At 34.2% G+C, this 20435-nt stretch overlaps 1 protein-coding gene across 1 annotated transcript in view; it reads right to left on the bottom strand.

Annotated features, from left to right (window-relative positions):
- LRP1B (LDL receptor related protein 1B) overlaps window positions 1-20435 on the bottom strand; it is a 1457034-nt gene that overhangs the window by 277559 nt on the left and 1159040 nt on the right. The window contains exons 44-47 of the mRNA XM_069540814.1: window positions 12055-12247; window positions 11297-11422; window positions 7423-7551; window positions 5128-5247 (exon numbers count right to left, since the gene is read on the bottom strand). Coding sequence (XP_069396915.1) covers window positions 5128-5247; window positions 7423-7551; window positions 11297-11422; window positions 12055-12247 — 568 coding nt within the window. The remainder of the gene's footprint in view (window positions 1-5127; window positions 5248-7422; window positions 7552-11296; window positions 11423-12054; window positions 12248-20435) is intronic.

Here is a 20435-nt window from a genome sequence, read left to right as displayed (position 1 = left end):
AGGAAAGAGAGTCCTGGAACAGGAGAAATCCATGGGAATAGTGACAATGTCACTTCATAAGTAAGCAAATGCTTCTTCTGCCAAAACCTCTACCTCTCTAGTCCCTCAATCATGTTCCTTTCTTATGTTGCTTTGGTCAGTCAAGTATTGAAATGTGTTTCACCCTCAGGGTGGGTCTTGAGGGAGAAAGGTTATGGGATCTCTAATTTGTCAAGTGAATATGAAAGCCTTCTGACAACTTTTCTTCAGGCTAAAAGTCCTAGAAAAAAGAGAACAGAAAATAATGTAGTCCAAATAAAGGTAACCTGAGTGGGAAATACTAGACTCTTCCCTCCAGATAGTACAAAGGAAAAAGTACACCTACAAAATGTAAGTGGAAATATACCACAGCCACACCAGGAATAGCAACGAGATACAACAAAGGAAGATCTGACAGGGATGGTAGCTCAAAAGTACCAGCAAGAGAGAAAGTAAAACCATTCTTTCCCTCATATAGTTTCTTAATTTTCCTATTTAATCCACCTTATTTTCTCCATATCAGTTAAAATATTTAATCAGGTAGGAAAGGTATAAAATCGATTAGTCTTTCCCTAGTTCTTAGGATGTTCCTTGTAAATAACCTAACTCAACGTTTTCTTTTCCAACTCTCCTACCCAGCCTGTAGCAAAGGGAAAGTGACAAGGAAAAAATACATGAAATGTGCTGTCATATCTCTTTTGTTTACTTTCAAACCACATCTTTTATTGAATTCACTGCTTAGGCTCTAAGGATATGCGAACCTGGAAGGAATGATGATTTCCTCTGCAGGCACGCCTATCCTTTTCCTTTAACTTGTTGTTTGTGGAATCTTCAAAGTTTTGCTATGAATTTGGGAAAAAAAAAAAAAAAGAAAAACTCACCAGTTTCCTCTCCTCTAGGTCATCTCAGAAGTACTTAGCTCTCCAGTCCATCTAAAGGTGTTCAGATGGCCCAAGGAAGTTCATGTACTTCTCAAAGGGAGTATATTCATCTCAACAGGGAGCGAAGGAGGGACATTATGCACTCTCTACAAATCTATTCACTCAAACTCTGACACAACCAGAAGAGGAATACAGAATGATAAACTTTCTGAACAACTCCTTAGATCCTCACCAGCTAGCCTGATGTCTAAAGCTCTCAGTCATGAAAGGAACTGCTACAAAGGGGCAGTAATAAAAGATTGATGAGGATTTGGGGTTTTGCTTTGCTTCCAAAGGATAGGAAACCAAAAATAATTCCTTGCAATATCCATTTCCACTCTGTAAATAGATTCTTTGACTTGTGGCATTAAAAAAGAGTAATGTTAATTACTATTAACATCTAAATTAAACAAACAAAACTGTAATAGTACCTCAAATAATTTACGGATGATTCCACCATAGCCTCTCTCCACAGCCTATCAAAATCTCTCTGTATTTATTGACATTTTTATTGTACTGTTTAAATTGTGTTATATTTTACTTTATTTACATTCAACAGTAACATGTGGTTTGTGTGTGTGTGCATATATACATACAACAAAGCACTGCATCCCTATGTTGCACTGACTACAGAAACAAAGAAGGAGTGACTGGAAGAAAAGGCTTGGAGAAATCATTCATTTTTCATTCTTCCTGAGCCTGTTCATGTTCCTTTTCCTTCATTATCTTTTAAGTGCTGTAAGTGTCCATGTGTTTGACGGACACAAATCTGAATTAATGCTTTATAAGAAACTGGCTTATGGAAAAAGGACCCAAGTAAGTCCTTCCTCTATAGCATGAAATGTGCCCTACAAGGATACCATGTGAACAATCTTAATATGAGAGAAAAATCAAATCTAAAAGATGCAAGTGTAATAAGTAACCTTTCATCTAAAAAGCTACCAATTTGTTTATCCTAAGGAAGCTAGTCCGTTTACTCAAATTTATTAATTTTTAGTATGTAATATAGCGTGTGCTTGAGCATTTGCAGTTTCAAATGTACTGCATTAGATAGGAAGAAATTCAAGGCATAAGATTTTGTTGTTGTTTCTTAAGATATCCAATTGTCATGATCTCTTTACTATTATTATCACTAAAGAAAAGTTTTGACAGAAACTTGATTCTCAGAGTAGTTCTGTCCCCAAGTATATGGCTGAGACGGTTATAACACAGAAATCGAGAGCTTAGATTTAAAAAAGGGGAAATAACATTTTGAGTTATTTTATTGTTATTCAGCTGCTGATATTGATATCAGTAGGCAGAATGAAACCTATCTACACTTTTGGAAGACTTATGGCTTCAACCAGCCACATAAGAGTTTAATAAACACATATCATGTACTAGGTACTATATTTCATAAACCCAAACACACTAATTTACTTACTGCTTTTCAAAAAAAACGTTTTCCAAGAAAATCCACAGTAACTGATTACATTTCTGTAGCCCTTTTTATGAATTTTGTTTTAAAATCTACTTTCTGTATTTATTACTCAGTTCCTTCACATTCTAGCTTGATATTTTTATTTTTATCCTAGCTTAAAGTTTTCATTATATTCTCCTTTCCTGCTTATAAATAACTAATAGAACATACCCATTTTCTGGTCTCCTTCTAGTTTCCTTTCCTCCTTTCTTCCAAATGCTTATCCATTTCCCTCTACTTACTCCCGTATCTTACTACATTTTATCATTTTTAATATTTTAATATTTTATAAATAATATGAAACAATAGTTGACTTAATTTTCAAATGTACTTGACACTACAGTGTCAGCTTAGATAGTAAGCTACTCAAGTGTTTGGCCAAGGTCATATATAGTCTAAGACAGCAGAGTAACTTCTCAGTCCTTTATCAGCTACAAAATAATTTGTACACATTCTACCCACTTCCTCAACTTTTTATAGCCTTCTCGTTACAACTGTACTTCACACATCTTTTCTTTACCATTAACCTTTTTTAAAAATAATCTGTATTCACTGTCTTTACTCTTGCACCATTCATATTCTGTTTCAATCCAATGTGATCTGGCTTTTCCTTGCCATTGCACTGAACTGACTCTCTTGAAGGCAAGCAAGAGATTGTCTTCTATTTGCCAATTACAGTGGACACTGCAGTCTATGCATGCCCTCTTGCCTTCTCTGTAATGCAAACTTATCCTCCTTTCTTGAAAAAATAATTTCTTGTGAAGCTCTTTTTATTAGTCCTGTGGGACTTTTCCTTTTTATATTAGTATCTTTCATTTTTAACAGGTCATTCTGATGCACTCCCTTAAAACAACTATTACACCATACATCCTTTGAGCTCTCTCTCTTTAAGAAGTCCAAAATCAATACTTCTGACCTAAACCTACTACCTGAGCTCCAGATCTATATTTACCTATATACCTTTCAAACAGTTCCATCTGAATGTCTACAGGTGCTCCAACCTCAGAATGTGGACTATTCTTATTATCTTATCCCCATCTAACACAAACAAAAGGCACACAAAAATAAATTTAAAAATTAATGAAAACAAATAATATTTTAAAAGCATACAACACACACACACACACACACACACACACACACACACATGTATCTCCTCTATTCCCATGCTTCCTCCATGTTTATTACTGCAAAAGACTTGTTATGCTACCTTTTAAAATGCTGTTATATCTGTCTCTCTCCTCTTTATTTTTAGTTTTGGCTGCTGTAACATGCTACTGTTTTGTCCTTCTGATCTCAGTATTAGAGTTTTCATTCTAAAATCATAGGGTTTTTTTCCCCTTTTTTAAACTTTCTGGTGACTGCAGGATAAAGGTCATGTTCTTTAACATGGCACCAAAAAAAAATCTTCATTTCCTGATTTTTTCTTCTAACTTGCCTCATTTTTTTCACCACTCCCCAATATGCAATCTGGCTCTAACCATATCAAATTACTTGCAGTTTTCATTATTGGTCCTTCTACTTGGAATTCTCTTCTATTTTGATCATTCTACCTTATTTATACTTTAAGACTCAGCTTAAATTTAATCTCGTCTATGAAACCTTTCAGGATACTTCCAAGCCCAAAAAAACAAAACAAAACTGTGTTCTTAATAGTGCAATCATAGCACTTTATATTCATCTTCACCTGTTTAAATGACTATCTTTCACTTAGAGTTTGCACTACTTGAGGGCACACACAGAACTCACAAATTTTTTGTCTCAGTCTTTAATGAATTTTACCCAATAAAGTATTTCAATGGATGGAAAGATTTTTAAAGGTAAATTGGTTTGGAAAGATCTGTTGGATCCAGGTTTTAGGAGACCTTAAATGTCAGACTAAAAACTTGTCACTTATTCTGCAAACATTGGGATGCTTTATCTGGGAAGTGATAAAAAAGTAAATGTTTACATAGCATTTACTATATGCCAAGTTCTATTCTAATACTGATATACTTATTTAACTATTGTCTCTTTTTCTTAAAGCTTGGGAAACTGAGCCACGGGTTGGTTAAGTACTTTATCTAAAGTCATGCAGTTAGTGGTGGGGCTGGGGTTCTATCCCAGGTAGTCTGGTTGCTGATGTGTCACAGTCGTTACTACGGTAAAATGTTAAATTGTTTTAGCACGACTAAAAATTCAGATTTACTGCAAAGAGTAGAAACAGGGAGACCAATAAAAGGGCTACTTTGTTAACCCAGGCTCAAAGTAGATTGAAGGGGAATCTATCTCAAAGAATTGGAAGATTTGTTGATGATTGGACATGTGGGTGATAAAACATGGTGGAAGGAGGAACCAAGGATAGTACCAAGGTTTCCTGTCCAATAAGTAGGAAAATGATGAGAGCATGGTTAGGAGAGAGAATTAGGGAATGAAGGGGGACATTTTGGAGCAGTAGATTCAGTATTATACATTCTGGTAGAAATGTCCCATAAATAGGGTGGTTGAACTGAAAAGGTGAGAAAGAATTTTGAAGTGAGCAAAGAAATAGAAACAGAAAATATAGTCATAATTTTCAGTTGACTCTAGTAACTCCCCTCCAATAGCATTTACCAAAGTATGGTCCATAGATGCTAACTGTTGTTATGTATCAAAAGGGGGAAACCATAGTGCTCTCAGGAACACACTTTGGAAGAGTTTAGGAAACACTTAGCATGATAATATTCCGAGGCTGATATAATATGTGTTTACCTTTACAGTCTAATTCATCAGAGTTGTCTCCACAGTCGTTTCCACCATCACATAACTTGCTGTGAGGAACACAACGACGATTGTAGCAGGGCTTGAAACCTCTTCGACAGCTTCTGTTTTCTTACACAGAAAAGAAAAACACATACTTGGAGGGCTTATAGAACTATTTTTACAAAAAGAAGATCACAGATGATACCTCATTCACAATAACTGGATTGTGGGTCTATAAAACAAGTGCCGTGTGGCATCCAAGTTCTGGGTTAGAATATCTGTGCATTATCAAGTAGTTCATGCGGTAAAAAGCCTTTCTGACTGTTTTAACCTCAGTGATTCATACTCGGAGACCTCGTCAAACTATACTCACATTATTGTTTCTGGCATTTCTGTAAGCTAGCATAGAAATAAACATGTATCACATACTCAAACCTGAAGAAAAGAATCTCTACCTCCAACGCAATAAAGACACACTAACACCTATCCCCTCTCTCCTTCGTACCCCACAAAGATTTTAAAACAAGGAAAAAAGTGTCAAAACATGTATCCCTGAATCAGTGAATCCAAGAGTCACCTACTTATCCATAAATTTCTCTTAGAAATCATCTTAAAATGTCTATCCAAATTTTCTAAGCAGAATAATAATTGCCTCTGAATTCTATTTACCTTAATGAGAGTCTCCTGACATTTTCTGATTTGGGGCAGAAGGTACCACTCACAATAATAATAGCTGCCATTTACTGAAAAGTAATTTTGTGCCAGGCTCTACATTGAGCATATGTAAATGTACATTTGTTTATTTAATGCTCCCAACCATCACCCCATCTAGATTTGCTTGGTAGTGAGAAACTAAAACATAGAGAAGTCAGTACCCTTGTTCATGCTAGTCACACACTAGTATGTTTGGGAACAAAGATTTAACCTCAAGTGTGATTCTAAACTCTGGAATCTATACCTGAAAGTGTCAAACTATAGCCCGCAGGCCAAATGCAGCCTATCAGCCTGTTTCTATATGGCTATGAAGCTAAGAATGATTTTTACATTTTTAAAGGATTGTTAAAAAAATAGAATATGTGACAGGAGTATATATGGCCCACAAAACCTATAATACAAGCTGACCTTTTATAGAAAAAGTTTGCTAACCCCTTCTCACACAAATATTACCTGCCTTCTAAGAAGATAAAAATAATGTGAAATATATTCTCAAGCCAATTCATAATAATATGAATTTGTAAGTTGATTATTATTACATTTTTATATGCTTTAATATTTTCATGGTGTACAGGATATAGCTGTTGATTCAAGCAAACATGTCATTTGAGGTAAATTCCCTAAGATTTCAGTTACATATAAATTATGGACAAATTACATTTGACTGTCATTTTAACCAAGGGTGTTTATTCTGCAATGTAAAAGTGTGACATAAATTTCCCAAAATCCATCCTCCTCTTGTTTTAACTTTCTCTAATATAAGAAAACAAAGGAGAAAAATAGAAGCCAAATATAGCAATTCCAGATATAGATTCCTAAATTTTGCAGAGCATATAATACCAGTACTATTGTATTACAGCACAAAAATAAATCAGACTAATTTAGAAATAATCTGGATCAATTCTATAATAACTATTAATGATTGCATAGACACAAACTTTCAGGAAAAATATTGTTGCAGCGAAGGCAAGTAACAGTTGCTTACTAGGGTCCAAAAGCCAGTCTCTACTTCAAAGGGAGAAGGAAAGGTTGACTACCACTTGGTGTCACCTACAGAGGCACAGATGGTGGAATTCCATACTTAATGGGGACCATGGCTAAAGCAATCAGCCTTTGTACCTAAGGACACTAGCTCTGGGACAATCCTGGAGGCAAAAATAGAATGAAAAAGACTTTGATATCAACACAACAACATGCTATTGACTGATGGGGGACTTTTGCTGCAGAAGTAAACCTGCAATATCTACCCAATAACTGATATTTCTGACATATTTTTAGGAATGTAAGCCTAAAACTTTTTGCTAATGATGAATAATGAAGCAGCTCAAAAGACAGGCTCCTGCTGTATTTAAATTTATACTTCATGCATGGAAAACCATGAGGAAATTCTTCAATGAATATCATGTGTTTTGGGTAGGAAATATGGTGCCCCATTTGAATAAGAACAAAGACAAATACTTTGCCTTAGATCTCCATGTTAATGAGAGGCATTAAGGAAATCATACACATAAACCAAATGGAGACAATCACACCAAAAGCTATAAAAAGAATTACATTCTGAAATGAGTAAGTCATACATTGGAAACTCACCACAGTAGAGCAGTTTTTCATCAGATTTATCCTTACAATGAGGAATGCCATCACAGGTGAGCTGGTAATCAATACATTCTCCATTTCCACACTCAAACTCTGAATAAATATTGCAGGAAGAATTTTTAGCTGAAAGGAAAAAAGCCAACGTTTCATACAATAACAAACATTTTTGATGTCATGACAACTGTTTCCCTTAATCTTAATTATAAAAATAAACTAAAATTTATCTAAATATAAAATTAATAAAGGACAGTGGTTTATGGCATTTCTTTACAAAAAAATTAAGAGGGACACTTTTATTGTGCTGTCTTCAACCTCCCTTTGCAAATTTTTGGGAATTGCCTGACTTTATTTTTCTTTTATGCCTGTTTGTGTATTTTGTTAATTATTTGGTGACTATACATGCATGGAGAGAAGGAGGGGTTTAAATCTGGGAGACTATATTTATGAATTTTGCTTAACAGTGTATGTTAAAAATAAATTTTTAAAAAGAGCCAGTTAAATAAGTTCTGTACATACTGAGAGTGTTTTTGTATTTTCTTATTGAAATCTCAGGTATTCTTCAATACACTGAAAATTTCCAATATATAGAGTTCTTATCTTTGAATGCTTGAATTTATTCATTACAAATCTCACCTCCAACTGGTCTTCCTCCCCAACTACCTGCTGAAGAAATCTCTGTAGCAGTTTCTATCAATCAGAAGTACTGGAATTGCTGAAATTACTTTCATCAGCCTCTTGCTCTATCCATGGTGAGAAGTACCAGGGAGCAGACCCTCTCTTCCTGCCACACGTGATCAGTACCTACTCCTTGAAATGCATGGGAATCTGTAGGATGTACTGGTGGAGGACAATGATAAACTGGAAAGCATGTGCACCAGATGCTTATGGGCTCCAGTGGACTACTGCCATATTGTCCCACTTCTAAATGTCAGGATTTTTATAAGAAATTAAAAGCCTGAGTTTTTATGTGGTTTGCCCAACTTGTGAGCTTTTCTACAGTTAGGTTTCATCCCTGGAGTGCCAGTATGTTACCCTTGTCTTAGAAAGACCTCTCTTGGGGAAAACAGACTTATTTTTATTCTTAAATAATAGATTTACTAGCAAACTTTTGGGATGCAATGTTTTGGTTGTATTACATGCTATTTGCTTGCATGTACTCATTCCATTGCTTGTTGAAAAACTGTACAGTGAAAGTCAGTCATATTAATTATGTTGGAGGTAATTAGAATTCATTTATTTCTCCTAATGCAGGTAACACAACTTAATTTTACAATCAGTTTTTAGGATTTATTTCAGGAATAATTAATTAAACAGCCACAAATACTGTTTAAAGTTTCCAGTGTTTTATTCTTTATTATCCTAGAATTTAACTCATTTTACTAGAATATCTATCTTATCCACCTATTAAAGACTTATAATTTAACTCTTTAAATGATAGCACCCCTCTCTAAAGGTAATTTTATTTTTCTTGGTGCAGTCTAAACTTCACTGGTCAGTAGCGAAGGTAGAATGCCATTTTAGAGGAAGCAACAAGGAATTAAGAATCTAAAAATATCATTAACTTTAAAGAATTACTGTCTTTAAGAAGAGTGCTGACATTACTGCACACAATCACCTTAGATCATGAACCGAACAAAATTCATCCGTTTACTGAGAGTCCATTAGAATTCCTAACTTATTTTGTCTATTTTAAACATATCCTGTTTAATTTCTCATTTCCAGTGAAAGCTAATTGTTATGATGGCAAATACCATATTTTGCTTTTATAATCGTTGTGCCTTTAAGGAAAAAATGAAAATTATTCATGATAAATATGGTTTATCATGAAAAAACAAACATTGTATGAGCACAATTCTTGCTTAGGTATGTTCATTTGAAGAAATAGTATTGACTACTTTCTTCCTCTTTCTAGAAACAAAAAATGTGGTTCAGCTATCCTCAATTCTCTTACAAGGTAATTGCTTCATCTAATTATATTTGCTATTCTTATTTCTGTTATGGGTTTTAATAAGGCTAGCAACGTTGTGTAAAATGGAATTGCCTAATCTTTCTGTCAAGAGTTATGACAACAAATGGCTTTTCCCTCCTTTGCCCTCGGGTAGGTGTTAGTAAATGGTCCTTCACCCCTGTGATGCTGCCATTAACATTCATAAACTGCTCTGGGTGAACTAATTCAGAGGTCGACACAGATATGCCAGAAACATCCTCATTTCCTAAAGATGGACTTGACAAAAAGAAGCCAAGAGTTACTTTTCAATCTCTCTGCTGGAGCACAGGATTTCAATATGAATGCACAGCGGATACAAGATACTTCTGTAAAGGTATGTCAGCTCTGAGGAATGCAATATCAATCTACAGTTCTATGTGAATACAACTATGCTTGTTTAAAACTATAGTTTTCTGTCTGATTCATTCCCTCTCATGAACAGTGAGAAGCAGGTGGCTTAGTAGGGACAGATGTATCTAATCTATTTTTCAGCAATGACAGGCATCCGTTGTATACAAATAAGCCTTGCTGTTCTGACTAAAGGCATTGGTTTACTACTGGCCTGTAGTGACCTGTGAAAGAAACATGAGTGATTCTAATGCATGGCTAAAACTCCAGGCTTACAGATAGCATCAGATCCAGGCCATTATAGCTGAAACCACAAAGGCAAACTGAAAGAGAGAGTTTAAGCAATTGCGTGAGCAATTCAGGGAAGTGTTAGGTGATGAAGAAATGTGGGAATTTGTGGCACGAATTATTGAAATTTGCTATCTTCTGAACAATTACATCATTCCCTTGTTTTCTTTGGCACATTCTTAAATACAAGTCTTTTACTTCTTTTGCTAAGAGATGCCCTTTTGGGTTCTGGTACCAATTTGCAAAGTGAGAAAATACGTATATGTTCTTGCATTAGGTGCAGTAGTTTTCAAAGTAAAGAAAACGATGACAAAGTGCTCATATTAAAATAAAGAACAGGCAAAAGAGAACATCTTCTTGGTATATAAAGACCAAAAGAAGACTAAAAATGAAAAATACTTATAGCTTATGATACTAATTTTTATAACGTAGATATATCCAGTCCTATTGATTTTCTAAGATGAAATATATGAGATGAGGATACAGATGAGGAGAAAAAAAATGTCAAAAATTGACACATCCTAAGAGTGAGTTCATCAATTTCCAATTTTCCAAGATGCTTCTCTCCAATCTTTCTTACTCATGAATAGTCTTAATATTAAAGAGAAATTAACCCTTTTTATGTTGCTGGCTAATTTTTCATGGCAGTATTGGAATACTTGAACCCTTATTTATAGTGGAAACAGTTTTGGAAACTTAGCTGTTAGTAAGTATTTACTGTAATGGTACTAATTAAAGATTGTAATGCCTGTGGGAGATATAAACATCATGCAAGGCTGCAACATTACATTTTTAATTAACAGTTTGGAAATGATTACAAATAAACTGTGTGAGCCATTCTTTCTCATTTACATAGTCTGATGGACTGTGAATAGGTTTACTACAAAGCTACTAAGCTACTGCCTATACACTGCTTTATTTCAGCTTTAATTAATTTCGCTATTGACTGAAACCTCAAAGTCATAAACACAAGTTTTCAGATGATCATTGCTTGCAGGTATTTCTCTAGCTAATCCAACATCTTCCAGCCCAGAATCAGGGGGACACAACATTTGTCACTGTTTGGGTTATCATTACCTATCACATGGTGCTATAGGTAGAATGGTAAACTGAGTTCTTTTTAGAAGGGAGAGATAAGACAACCAGGCCTCTAATAGTACAACTTCATAAATATACTCAAAAAATTTCAAGGTCCATGTGTGCCATTTTGAGCAGTTATATCACATTTCAATTATCTTTACTTACTCACACATCTGTTGTCATTCAGCAATATTCGATCCCCCCTGCAGGAACAGTTCACTCTTCCATTAGGAGTTAAAAGGCACAGGTCATGGCAACCTCCATTCAGTAACGCACATGGAGAAAGTTCACCTGCAATGAACAGGTTTTACTGGTGACATTTTATATTGAATTCCTAGTCTATGTTAATATAGATTAACAGTAAACTGTTAGACAGTCTCAATCTCTCAAAAGTATCTCATGAACAAGGAAGATTTGGGATTTTTAAACAAATCTAAATATTCCAAAAGATAAGAACATTAAAAATATGTAACAAATCTCTACATTTTCTAACATATTTGTCATTCAACGCACTAGTACCTCTAGAAACCACATGCGTACTGCAGACTGCAATTTTGTAGGTATTCCAGTGATTAAAAAAATTTTAAGGCCAGATGCAAAGCTTGTTTATCAACAAGTATTATTTTCTTGGAAACGATCTGAATGTTCAAAAATATGAGGAGTGAGCAAGTATGAAATAGAAATCCAGAAGCAAATAATTAAAAATGAATTGTTCCTCTGGTGGTAAATTAAGAACTACAAAATTTTCCATAAAACTTTCAGATAATTTCAATATATTAGATAGTCAAAGCCTGAACACTAGCCCCAGAAACAGTAAGAAAACAAAATACAACTAAGTATTACTAAAAACATAAATACGTTTTTTGAGAGATTATATAATTGAGAAATATATTTGTAACTTACAAATAAATATTGTAACTTACAGCTATTGGTGTCATTGGCAACAGCTATGATACCCATTGGTTGATGTGGAATATCAGAACGAAGAATTTTTGTATCTCCTCCCGTGTACTTGTTGGAACGCAGGATAGCTCTTCTTCCCCAGTCTGACCAGAAGATATAATTGTCATAAACAGCCAAACTGAGAAAAGCCCCTGGCCCAGATTTGACAATCACCTGGAATAAAGTAAAATATCATATTTTTTTAAATGAAGATATCCTCATCTGTTTTTGCTCAAAAGAAAAGAGATTAAGATTATTTCTGATTATTGAAATAATCAGATAAAAATACATTTCACTAAATGTATTATCATAATGTGTTTATAGTTTATTTTAAATGTCTTAACCATCCTTAGTTTTTGCAATGTTTACTTAATATTTTGCAGTATATTTCTATTTAATAATCATTCAGTTTGTTTAAGCAGCTGTGTCTATTTAGCATTATAAACCAAAATCATCATTACAACAATATGAGACTATTAGTACTAAACATTTATTTATCATTATTAAGAAATCTTTAGATATACAGTAAACACTAAGCTCTCAGAACTATATACAGAATATAAAGTTCAACTGATCCAGGTTATTTCTTTAGGAAGCTTACAACATGAATAAGTTAACCAGATATACATGTATTGGCAATAAAAGTTTAAAAGCAAAGACCAAAAAGTTTCACTCAGACCAAGATGAAGTAAAAGGGTGTAGATTATCCTTCTCAATAAAACAACTAAAATAAAAAAAATAAAAAAAAATATATATATATATATATATATAAAAATAAAAAAGGAGGCTTTTCAACACATTGGATATCAGGTAAGGAAGGACAGTGATTCCTGAGTAACAGGAAATAAACCAAGTGAGTCCCATAACCTCCACAGTTTATAGCCTGAGACAGATTCCAGGTAGCAACGCAGTGCAAAGAAACCCAACAGAGTCCAGGGAACTCTCTGAGTGGATATAGCTGAGAGTTACGGGAGGGTAATATGGTTAGCTCTCACAAGGCAGAGTGTTGGAGAGAAGAAGGCAACAGAGAGAGAACTCTGGATATCTGCACAGGGTCCTCCTGGAGTATTAAGCACAGTATGTGAGACAGTTACTGCAAGCTGGTGAAAGAGTCATGCAAAAGGATTACAGAGAAGAGTTTCCAAAATTTACGTGGGTCCAAGAATCACACTTGTTAATGCCAACCAGACTTAAAATCTTTGTAATTCATGGGACTCTGAGTAGAGTACTTGGAAGGGTCTTGGCTCAGCAGCGGGGAATAATTAACCCTAAACTCTGTTCTACTCCAGTCTCTCAAACCTTAACAGCAAATCCTGAAAGGATCAAACTCTTTCCAGGTAGCTTAACTGTTTCCCAAAAGAATGCTCAAGAATTTTAATGGTAATATGTAAAATTTTACCACTAAACTACTATGGAAAAAGAGATGAAAAGTCGCAAATCTGTGACTTCAGTTTCCACCTTAAGAAAGTAGAAGAGAAAATGTAAGTTAAATCCAAAATAAAGGAAAACAAAATAAAAATCAGAAGAGAAAGCAAGGAAATAGAAAACAGGAAAAAATCAGAGGAAAATCAATGAAACTAAAAGATGGCTCTTTGATATCAATAAAATGAAAAACACATAATGATGAAGTGAGTTTTATCCAAGGAATACAGAGTTATTTAACATTTTAAAATCCTATCAGTATAACACACAAAATAAGAAAACTCATATGAAGGTCTCAGTACAGAGAATTTATTGGTTGGATCTAATATGCATTCCTGATAGAAACTCAGACTAAAAATATGAATAGAAATAAAACTAGGAATGAGACAGGAAAAATCATTCTTACTACTTCTACCCAACATTGTCCTAGAATTTCTAGCCAGTATAATTAGGCAAGAAAACAAAAATAAAAAGCATTCAGATTGACGATCAAAGTCTGATCGATCACCTAGGCTTGCCTTCACCAAGAATCTTGTTAGGTCAGTTTAGTGCATTTGGGGAAGATGTTTCACTTTTTTTTTGAATTTTAGTTTGCTCATCTTAAAGCTGGGGCTGTCCCTTACCTCTGATATTTCCTCTTAGTAATTGTCCATCCACTCACCGCCCATTCACTCCCTGGCTATAAATTTCTACTTTCCCTTGTATTTAGAGTTGACCTCAATCCCTCTCCTCTACTGCAAAACCCCACTGCAGTTGTCTCTATATACCTATCCTGATAGTCCTGAATAAAGTCCCCTTTATCATTTTAACAGGAGTCATGGATATTTTTTCCTTAACACATTCAATGTAATACTACTGAGAAAAAAAAAAAAAAAAGGATGAATTATTGATGTATGTAACACTGTGGATAAATTTCAAAATAATTATGCTGAGTGAAAGAAGCCAGACAAAAGGGAGCACAGGTATATCATACCATTCATATAAACTTCTACAAAATGCAAACTAATCTGTAGTGACAAAAAAAAAAACCAGTGTTTCCTGTGGACAGAGTGGGAAGCGGTAGGGTGGAAAAAGAAGGATTAAAAAGGCAAATGAAGAAATGTGTTGGGGTCATTGATATGCTCATTATCTTGATGTGATGGTGGACTCACAGATAATATGGGTGTGTGTGTGTGTGTGTGTGTGTGTGTGTGTGTGTGTGTGTGAAGACTTTTAAACTTTAAATATTTACATTTTAGTGCATGTCAATCAGATCTAAATAATTTTTTTTAAATAAAGGCCAAAAATTTCTTTAAAATATTTTCAGAAGTAACATTAGGTAAATATATGGGACTGCAACTACATTTGGAAGGACAGGATACATCAGAAAATAGATGTTTTTACTGTCTAGTCATTTTACTTTGCTTTTGCTTCTAAATCTAATCCATAGGTGACCTATCCAAATAGTTCCTCTGAATTCTTTAGCAAATTAGTGAAGGAACAGAGGGATGGTTTAAATGTGAGCACACCCTTGTTAGTTGAATGAAATGCTCAGATTTCTAGAAGAGAGAAACTAACATGAATTTTCTCTTGTAGCAAAGAGATGAGAAATAATTTTAGGAATCGAACAGTAAACATACAAAAGAAGAGAGGAAAAAAAGGACCTTAAGCCTTAGAGAAGCGAAGAAATCTACAAGATTTTGCCTCTAAGGCAGCAAGAACTACAACAAACAGCTTTAAAGGCATTGATGTAGTTTATTTTATTTTGTTTGGTTTCATTTAGAAGAAAGCTTTGCCTCCCTACTGTGGACAAATTACATGAATAGAGACATCGTGGCATACTTAGAATAAAGAAATGGGCTTTTTGCCTTATCAACATCCTAATCAGGAGGGCTTGATAATCAACATCCAATTCAGAACTATAGAATTTACTCAGTTATCTCCATTTTAGAAAACATTGTGGTATAATGGGAAGGGCTCAGAAGGCCTACATTCAAATGGCAGCATGGTCATTCTTGAGCAGAGTAGATTTGGGGAAGATGTTTCACTTTTTTTTTTTATTTTAGTTTGCTCATCTGTAAGATGGGGCTGATTAAAACCTGCTTCAACAACTTCACAGGGCTGTTATAAGGATATATATAGAAATATTTTGAACATCTTATATTTATACATATCCATATGTATATATACATATATGTTTGTATTTATTTAATTTAGCTGTCAGAGATAAGTTTGATATTAATTTTTGTGATTTTTGCCTCCAGATCTGTTATAAAATAATTATTTTTGTATAAAAATCAAATTTAGAAACCTCAATAGTAATATTTTTATAGAAATAAATCAATTTGATTATTTGCCTTGGAATATTAAATATGCCAAGCAGAGACCTAGTTACATTACTTTTCCCTATAATCAGAAAAAATAAATAAAAAAGGAATTTTCACAGGAATGATGACTGCATGGGAATGGTCACGAAGAAACAAATATTTGGAAAATACCCTTCCTGGCGCCACATGTTGCCTTCTTAGGAATTAATACATTCTAAGATTAAATCATTTACTGACTACTAAAATTGATGTGGTTTGGAGAAAACAGATAATCTTTGGAATGTGGTAGTTTAAAAAAAAAATAGTCACCTCTCTTTACCCCATCCTATATCAAATTCTAAATTATTATGAGGTAATTAGCAATGTCATCTTCCTGATTTCCCAAATTTTTCCTCAGTCATTCTGAATTAACTGGTAATTACCCTCTTATAAAAACAATTACTTCATTTTTATTCTGAATATATAAGTATTTTCTGTTCTATAGAGCAATATTTCTCAAGTTTTAATGTACATGCAATTCACTTTGAGATTTGTTAAAATTCATATTCTGATTTACTAGGTTAGGGGTGGAACCTCAGATTCTTCATTTCTAACAAACTTCCAGGTGTTGTTGATGCTGCTGTTTGGGAGCTCACTTTAAAAAACAAGAATTATAAAATAGAGAAAAGTACAAAAGAAAATAAATAATAATAATGTTAAATAAATAATAATCTTACCACACAGATCTAATTACTTATCATTTTGGATTAAAGAATATATATTTACTTTTTTCTTTACAAATTGACAGGCACATGAGCACTCCAAAGTTTCTTGAGATATAAGTAAAATCAATTTTAAAATCTTCAACCTCTTTAAAGAGGGGAAAAAGATGTCTTTCTTGATCTGTAATACATTAGAACATCTTATATTACAGAAGGACAAGATAATTTTTCCATATGTTCTCCTATTCTTAGAACAATTTTACTAATCTAAGTGCAGGTCATGTTGCTGCAACCTCCACCCTTTCAAACACACACACACACACACACACACACACACACACACACACACACACACGAGCATGGGGAAAACTAATGCTAAGTGTATGAGTTTAATACTAATGCTAAGTGTCCGAGTTTAATATTCCTCATTTGTATTTCTTTGGAAATAACATGTTATTCCCTAGTCAATATTTCATGAGTATAAAAGATCACCTGTAACAATGTTATGGACTGAATGTTTGTGTCTCCCCAAAATTCATATGTTGAAATCTTAACCCACCATGTGATACTTGTAGGTGGAACATTTGGGAGGTAATTAAGTTTAGATGAGGTCATGAGGGTGAGGTCCCTGTGATGGGATTAGTGTCCTTATATGAAGAGGAAAAGATCTCTCTTGTTCTCCTTCATGTGAGGATACACAGCAAGAAAGCAGCTACTGCAAGCCAGAAAGAGGTCTGTCACTTGAGCCCAAATGTGCTGGCATGCTGATCTCAGATTTCTCAGCCTGGAACCCTGAGAAATAAATGTCTATTGTTTAATCCACCCAGTGTATGGTATTTCGTTAGAGCAGCCAGAGCTGATTAAGACAGTTTTACTTTTTCCTTTTTGAAGAGCCAGGCTTTAAGATTTATATCTGCTTTAAATTTCAGTAACTATTCTTTTGAATCAACATAATAAAGATTGCTTGTTAAGAAAATAACTTCTATACTGTGCTTTCTGGGAAGATTTTCCTGAGAAAAGAAAGGATGAATAGGCGATAGGATGGGAAAGAGAAGGAGAAGCTTTTGGCAGAGGGAATACATGGTGCAAAAGGCAAGAGGAAGGGGGAACATGAAATGCTGGGAAAAGGAGCAAAGGTTAAGTGAGCATTATTAACACTCAGACATCTGGGGAGAGGATCCCATGATGAGCCTGGTGAGAACGGCCAGAAGGGCAAATATGTAGGACCTTCCTTCCTATAGGCCAAGGTTGTGAGTCTGAGTTCTGTTCTGAAAGTAATGGTAAATTTAAAAAAAAAATTTAAGCACTTTAAGGTCATTATTCGTTAGTAAAGATTATTTTGCCTCTGGTGTAGAGATTAGATCAGATAAGAACAAAAAGAGTTTCAGGGACACCAGTTAAGATCAACTGCATTTTTCCAGACAGAGGATAATACTTATGATATTTTGAGCAAGAAAGGTGAAGAATACAAATATTAGGGGAGTATTTACAAACTAAGGACTCTCTATTTCCCTTTCTAGCAGAACCCACAGGGGTTTTCGTCACTCATTCATTCATTCAATTGTCATTTTACCATTGTTTTAGTAAATAATAAGAGCTAACACCTCATGAATGCTTACAACATACAGGATGTATATGTATCATACCAAATTTAATCTCATTCTACCCTATATGGTAGATACTATTCCAATCCACCTTTTATTGATGAGGATTGCAGCTTAACAAGCTTATGTAATCAGCCCAAGGTCACAGATTTACTCAATGCTTTGAGGCTATTTCAGACCCAAAGCAACTAAGATTTGAATTAAATTTTATATATAAAATTTGCCTTGGTTAAAGAGACAGGAGAAACTCTTTGATATTAGCAGATGTGTACGTTCTGTCCTTATTATTAAATCTATGCTCCTTCAAGTTAGGAGTAGTAGTAATCTCTTTGATCCCCTTTTCTATTCAGTATATTTTATGTGAACAAAATAGACATTCAGTAAACACTGCTAAATCACTAAGAATGAAAAATAAATTATGTTAGTTAAACATAAATAAAAATAGTTGTTTTTTTATGGATAAGGAATAGTCATTCTTATGACAATGAAAGTTTTTCTATGTTGTTACCGAAAGTCATTTGGTATATAGCAACTTTTATAAATTTTAATACAGATTGAACTTAGTAGTTTACTTCTTTACTTCTGCTGACACACAGAAAAGGGAAAAAAGCAACATTAAACTCAGTCTATAATTAAGCATGTTACTTTCATAGGGTACAATAGGTTCCACTAAGAATTGAGCTGACTTTAGACATTTCACTGGTTAGAGTTCAATGAGGAAAAGAGAAGTGAAATACACTAAATTACACTTTCTCATCTCCCAATTAAACATTTTTATCATAATTTCATAAATACTGTACCTTGCAAGCCTAATCAGCATCTTTATTTACAATGCAAAAGCTTTGTCCTCGTAAATTACACTCTACCATGTTATGTGGTAATAATATACCATTATGGCATAATTTTCAGGCACTTTAACCTTGAACCTATAAATAGGTTCATGTTTCAAAATAGTCATGTTCATTCAGATAATGCATTTCTTGACAAAGTCACGTAATCTCACATGTATCCTCATAGATGGACAATTAAATTGGTAATCCACAACTTCAACTTCAATTGACTTGAAGTTATATGTCAGGGAATTTAGTCACTAAAAATATGCCTTTCCTATCTTGAAACTTCACCGGAGCTTTATTGGTAGAAGCGCGGCAACTAATCAAGGAATAAAAACATTCAGTTTTATAAGCCAGACCATATTTCCAACACCCAGATGCTAGATGTTAAACCAAACAATTTAAAAGCCAAGTAAACAAGAAGCTTCCCAAACACCCCAGCTGATTGCCTCACTGACAAGATCATAAATGATCATTATGAGAAATGACAACTTGGCCCCTGCCATGGCCAGGCATGACAAAGTGTTACAGATTGCAGAGAAACAATTGCAGTTGCTTTAGCCTGGGAGAGAATGGTGATGTGGTAAATCAGCAACTTAAAACTGAGAAATATTTAACTTAAGAATAGATGGCTATATTTAACTTGCCTGAGTGAGTTTGCAGAACAAATATAAAATATCTAAATGTCATTAGTGTCCAACGAAATTTGAAAAGAACAACATTCACAGCAGTCATCTAAAAGACTGCCTATTGTGTGAGAGGAGTTACCAGCCTTTGTTAGAGAAGCAGACCCTTCTGAGAGAGATTAGAGAATGAATTACTTTGATTTCACACTCTCTCTTTCTGATCTCTCTGTTGATCACACTCTACCAAAGGCCAGAGGACAAGGAAGCCATTTGACCACACAGGTAAACCTTCAGGGGGAAGAGAACATGGAGGAGGATGGAGAAAATATCTGTAGATATGCATTAGAGAAGTAGTAGAAAGAACCCTATTCTGAGACTCATTATTTTTCCCTGGATAGCTTTTTGGCTTCTTGGGACTCAGACTCTTAATCTGTAAAATAGGATAATAAAAGGTAATGACTCAGCTCCTTTCTCAAAGAAAGAGGATGGATAATATATTCCCTTAGGTCACACAGAAAACTAATGAGAAGAAAAACTGTGATATTCCTGAAGTGTTAGAGCCACTCCTGAATGGAATTTGAGCAAGTTTCTAACATTATGATTGTCTTGGCTTCACATTTGATTATAGTTATTAAAGTTATAGCTTATCCAAAATTCTGATTTAGATATATTTAGACAGTTTGAGATTCATAAGCTGATTTGTATCAATAAAGAGTAAACTTTAAAAAAAAAACTAAATATATTTTTCAGTTAGCTCCTTCTGCTTTGAATTCCTTCCAAAACCATTCATTGTGAGACCCAATTCAAGGGTGACTTCCTTTGGGAACCCCTTCCCAGCTGCCCAAAGCAAAATGGCTTCTTCTTCTGCGT

This window comes from Delphinus delphis, chromosome 7 (assembly GCF_949987515.2).
Source record: "Delphinus delphis chromosome 7, mDelDel1.2, whole genome shotgun sequence".
Classification (NCBI taxonomy): Eukaryota; Metazoa; Chordata; class Mammalia; order Artiodactyla; family Delphinidae; genus Delphinus; species Delphinus delphis.
The sequence above is the reverse complement of the archived record's forward strand: the minus strand, read 5'-3'. Positions and strand labels throughout refer to the sequence as shown.